Below are 5181 nucleotides of genomic sequence, written 5' to 3' on the forward strand. Positions count from 1 at the left end.
ATATATATATATATACGTAAGTTGTCTAAAAGTCCATAAGTCAGTCAAAAGATGCACTTGTATATCTGTCAATAGATATCTTCAAGCAAAGAGATTTTTTGTGCTGCCGCCTCATACTGTAATGAGGCTCTGGCTGCCAGTGGTTTCAAGGATAGGATTAGTTACATGCCTGAACCTAACCCCTCCAAGAGAAAGTGATACCCAAAAGTGTTGTGGTTCACACAGCCCTTCTCTTTAAATGTTAAAATCCGAGTAGGTAAGATTTTTCTTCGCTTAGTTGATAAGCACTTCCTCTGTAAAAATAGATTGAACAAAATATTCAATAGGTATACTCTGAGAATGTAAAAAAGATTTTAGTAAGTAGGCCCACACCTGAGACAGAGGCAGGATGCTCATGTAGGGGTAACACAACATGTCCACTGAACAGCCACTATAACATGGAGACTGTCGTACATGAGGCAGAGGTAACAGCTATAAGACTAAATGGGCCACCAAACATGCAAAAGTATGTAGGAGCAACTGAAGGCCCCTTCAGAACCCACTTTAACAACCACAAGTCCCCCTTTAACATCCCAGAGAGACACAATGCCACCACCCTGGCCAAGCACATTTGGTCTTTGAAAGAAAGTGCTACGAAGTACAACATAAAGTGGAAGATACTGCAGAAATGTAAACCATATCTCAATAGCAGCAGGAAGTACAAGTTATGCCTGCTGAGAAAAGAGCGATATTAAAGAGCAACCAGGCATTTACCTGAATAGCAGAGGTGAAGTGTTTAATCCTTTCCCACATGAAAGGGAGTACATCCTATCATACCTGCGTGCCTCATCATGCCTACAGTCACCAGTCCCCCAGCCTCGGCTCTCCACTAGTACTCTGGAGTCCAGCAAAGAGTTTGACCAGAGCATTCACCAATGCACCCACATACAAATATGCATGCCCCAACATGGCAGACACCTACCAAATAGGCCGTTTCCCACCAACTCCAATATAAACTCCCTCACACATTGTACTCCTACACACACTGCAGGCACACATAAAGTACCCACAGCCTTAACCAATACAGAAAGAAAACACAGCAATGGATGCCTACACTCCCTGTGAAAGTGATACATACAGTACTACTACATATATCCCTTTTTCATAAGAACACCAACCTAAAAGACACACACAATTCCCACAAACACTTCATGATAGCTCTTACCGACTTACAGCATAACCAACCCAGTGGCGATGTCTCGGTACCAAGGGACATAACTCTTAACAAAATCCCCTACCTGATTCGTTTCATCATCTTTTCACAGCAACCGTAAACCAGATGTGTCCTTTCACCTCCAATAATAGAGCAGTCGCCAGATTTCATTCAATATCGGCTCCCTCTGATCTTACCAATTGGTAAGATTAGCCGTGATAGATATATAATACTATACACTTTGGATGTTTTTCTCCTTGTCTCCGTATTCTTTCTGTTGAAGAGCGTAGCTCGAAACGTCAAAGACTTTCCGTATTCCCGAGCGTCATACTAATATATACTTTTGTTATTTACACCACCTGTCCTCGTCTGTTGTTATTATTTGTATATTCTCCCATATATATATATATATATATATATATATATATATACATACAGACATTCATACAGAGAGAGAGAGAGAACCATCTGTGTATCATACTTAATATTAATACATTATTAAAAGGCAAATTTACTATGACATTCATCAATAAATAACATCTCTTAAGGACATGCTATGCTTAAAAACAGTATACATCTGAGGAAAATGAAAATTGTACTAGCATAAGTTAGAGAGAATGTCAGATGCATTCAACTTCTTTAGACTTTGTCAATGGCATGTATTCACAGCCAACCACAAGCTTAGACAAGATTTGTTACCTCCAACATATATAGGAAAACAGTGAAACATATTCACTGATATTGTAAATAGCCATGCAGCTGAATAAAAATTTCTTATATCCAATAGAGTAATATTAAATTAAAATATTCATCTATGTGTCATATTTAATGTAAATACATTGCTGTAAGGCAAATTTACTGTGGTGTTTCAATGAAGTACTTACATTAAATGTGATACATAGATGACTGTTTTAATTTAATACTGTTCTTATTGCATATAACACATTTTAATTCAACTAAGCACCTGTTATATAGGTGCTACAGTTAACCTTGTAAAGCAATGCATCTTTATTCATGGGCTTTTCTTCCTCAACCTTAGACTTAGGTTCTCAACTTCACTTACAGAATATATCCATCATTTAGCTGAGTGTAAGACTAATTGTAGATTGAAATAGTCAGTAGTGGGATATGCCACTTGTCCCTTCCATCGTGGGAAAGGAACTGCTTTGCAAGCTGTTAAGGTGACTCCAGTAGTGCTGGTGTCATGAGAAGTACTCATTAAGCTGTGAGTCGGTCATGGACAAACTAGCCCACAAGACTTTCTGAATGTCATGCCTAAATTAAAAATTGCCTCAAATATTTTTAGTAGTATAGCCCACCTGATGATGAACCATATCTCATGTAAATCATTTCTCAAAAAGGATGACTTTCCTATAACTAATTCTTACCTAGTTTTCAAGTGAAGTATCTCTTATATAATTTCCACGTGGCTTTAAAAATATGAAACAAATGAATGATATGCTAACAGGAGAACTGGCAATAACATACATGCACTCACACTCACACATGTATATTTACATGCATATGTAAAGTGTCATGTAAAAAGCATTAGTGTGGGCGCTGGTGCTACATAAAAAACACTAGTGCCACATAAGCACTAGTAATGGTATCATGTAAAAAGCACCCAGTACACTGTGGAGTGGTTGGCATTAAGAAGGGCATCCAGCCATAGAAACCAAGTATAAATGTAAGAAAAGCAAAGTTTGAAGGAAATATTAACCATTTTTCTTACTTTCTAAAGGTAAGCAAATAGGAAATAACTGTTGCTACCCAGGATAAAAATCATGTTTAAATATAAATAAGCACAAGGTCTGAAATTTTGAGCAGGTGGGGTAGTTGATTACATTGAGCCCAGTGCTCCACTGGTACTTATTTTACCAACCCTGGGAAGATGAAAGGCAAAGTTGACCTTGATGGCATTTAAACTCAGAACACAATGTCAGAAGAAATACTGCTAAGCACTTTAAGCAGCATGCTAACGATTCTGCCAGTTCACCACCTTAATTACTTTTGATAATAAATCTTTTTTTAATTATACAAAGAAATAAATAATAATCCTTTCTACTAAAGGCACAAGGGCTGAAATTTGTGGGTGGGGACTAGTCGATTATATCAACCCCTGTATGTAACTGATACTTATTTCATTGACCCTGGAAGGATGAAAGGCAAAGTTGACCTTAGTGGAATTTGAACTTGGAACGTAAAGAGAAAGATGAAATGCCGCTAAGCATTTTGCCTGCCGTGCTAGCGATTCTACCAGCTTGCTACCTTATAAGAAATAAATAATTATGATTTCTTTTCTGAAGGCAAAATTATTATAGTTTATTACATCAACCCCATTACTGTACATTATAGCATTCATTTTAGCCCTATCATGGAAATGAAAGGTTAAAACATTCCTAGTGGGTTTTGAATTTCGAACCAATAAGGAAAATTTTAAAAAATTGCTATCATCTATTCTAAATTTTCTTCATTGAAATGCTAGATAAGAAAAGGCTTGGTACATGGACTGGGCAGTTCTTCTCCAAGCGCAGAACTTTGCTATAAATTACAGTCCTTTGTCATTTCCTTTCTGAAGTTCAGTCTCTTGTAACTGGACCTCACAGTCACTTCATCCTATGTCATCCAAGGCCTCATTTTTTTATAGAACAGGTCAACAAGCTGACAGAATTGTTAGCATACCAGGCTAGATGCTTAGTGACATTTCATCCATCTTTACATTCTGAGTTCAAATTCTTCTGAGGTCAACTTTGCCTTTCATCCTTTTGAAGTCAATAAAATGAGTACCAGTTGAGAACTGGGGTTGATGTAATCAACTTACCACCTCCCCTGAAATTGCTGACCTTGTACTAAAATTTGAAACCATTCTTGATTAAAAATTTTACATTATTCTCTATGGCGAAAATGTTAAATTACACTACCATTTCATGGGTCGTGTATTTAATTAATCCCACTACATCCATTTCATTGTTTCAGAGGCATGACACTTAACCTTCTTATGGTTCATGCTTCTTGCAGAAGGCAACAAAAGCCACCCAAATTTATAGCCCCTCCCCATCACTTTATATATTTTTCAGCATTTAAAATACTTCATCTACTCCATCTCTGTAAAATGGGGTTACCCTGATATGTATATACTTTAATCTTTACTTCATTATAATTAATTTGTCATTTTTTTTTTTTCAGATTTAGTTAATCAATAACTTCTTGATTCTAATTTTGTTTTAATCTGCAGCTGCATACTATCTGTTTAATCCTCCGAAAAAGCAATCTTTCTATCTGAATATTGACACCAAGTGGATTTAAAGAAATCAGAACAGAAAGAGAAGAAAAGAACTGACACACACAAAAAAAAATTCAAAGAGAAAACTAGAGAGAGTGGGGAGGGGAGAGAGGAGAGAGAAATAGGGACAAAAAAAAAAGAGAGTTAATAATTATTAAATATCATAACAGCAGGTTATGAAGGGTTTCATGGAATTTCGACAGCTGGATGTTTGTTCTAAAGATAAGGTTTGTTTTTCTTTACCGTGAAAGTACAGCCTAGTCTTCTGGAGAACATTATTTCCAATATATTTACAGGCAAAAGTTTGGTAAAAATCTAAGAAATATATGTTTTATCATTTTATAAAAACATTACTTCCAACATATGTATATTGTGCATTTGCATGTGTTTTATTGTGTATGTGTGTGTGTGAGAGTGTTTATAAGTGTATGCTTCTGTATATACTGTGTCTAGTACATGCATGATCAAGTACTTAAAAGTTTTGCTTTGCAATTATGATGTCAGATTTAATCCCACTGCATAACATCATGGATAAGTGTCTTCTTCCATAATCTTGGATCAACCTAATCGCTATGTGTCCAATTAGGTGAACAGAAATTGTATGAGGGCTCATAGGATGTACTGCATTGGTAATTCAAAAGCCAACTTTGTTATACCCCTTGTCATGCTGATTCTGTCTGAGAATAAGATTAAGAATACACATGTC

General features: G+C 36.2%; 1 protein-coding gene across 2 annotated transcripts in view; it reads left to right on the forward strand.

The window, feature by feature from the left end:
• Positions 1-4839, forward strand: part of LOC106881804 (O(6)-methylguanine-induced apoptosis 2) — a 64124-nt gene extending 59285 nt beyond the window's left edge. Inside the window, exon 9 of one of the 2 annotated variants that reach the window (XM_052967122.1) lies at positions 4379-4515. In XM_052967122.1, the coding sequence (XP_052823082.1) occupies positions 4379-4395 (17 nt within the window). In that variant the 3' untranslated portion in view covers positions 4396-4515. Of the gene's footprint in view, positions 1-4378 lie in introns of both variants that reach the window. The other variant, XM_014932318.2, reaches the window with a different exon arrangement.
• Positions 4840-5181: the final 342 nt, after the last annotated feature.

This window comes from Octopus bimaculoides, chromosome 4, assembly GCF_001194135.2.
Source record: "Octopus bimaculoides isolate UCB-OBI-ISO-001 chromosome 4, ASM119413v2, whole genome shotgun sequence".
NCBI classification, from domain to species: domain Eukaryota; kingdom Metazoa; phylum Mollusca; class Cephalopoda; order Octopoda; family Octopodidae; genus Octopus; species Octopus bimaculoides.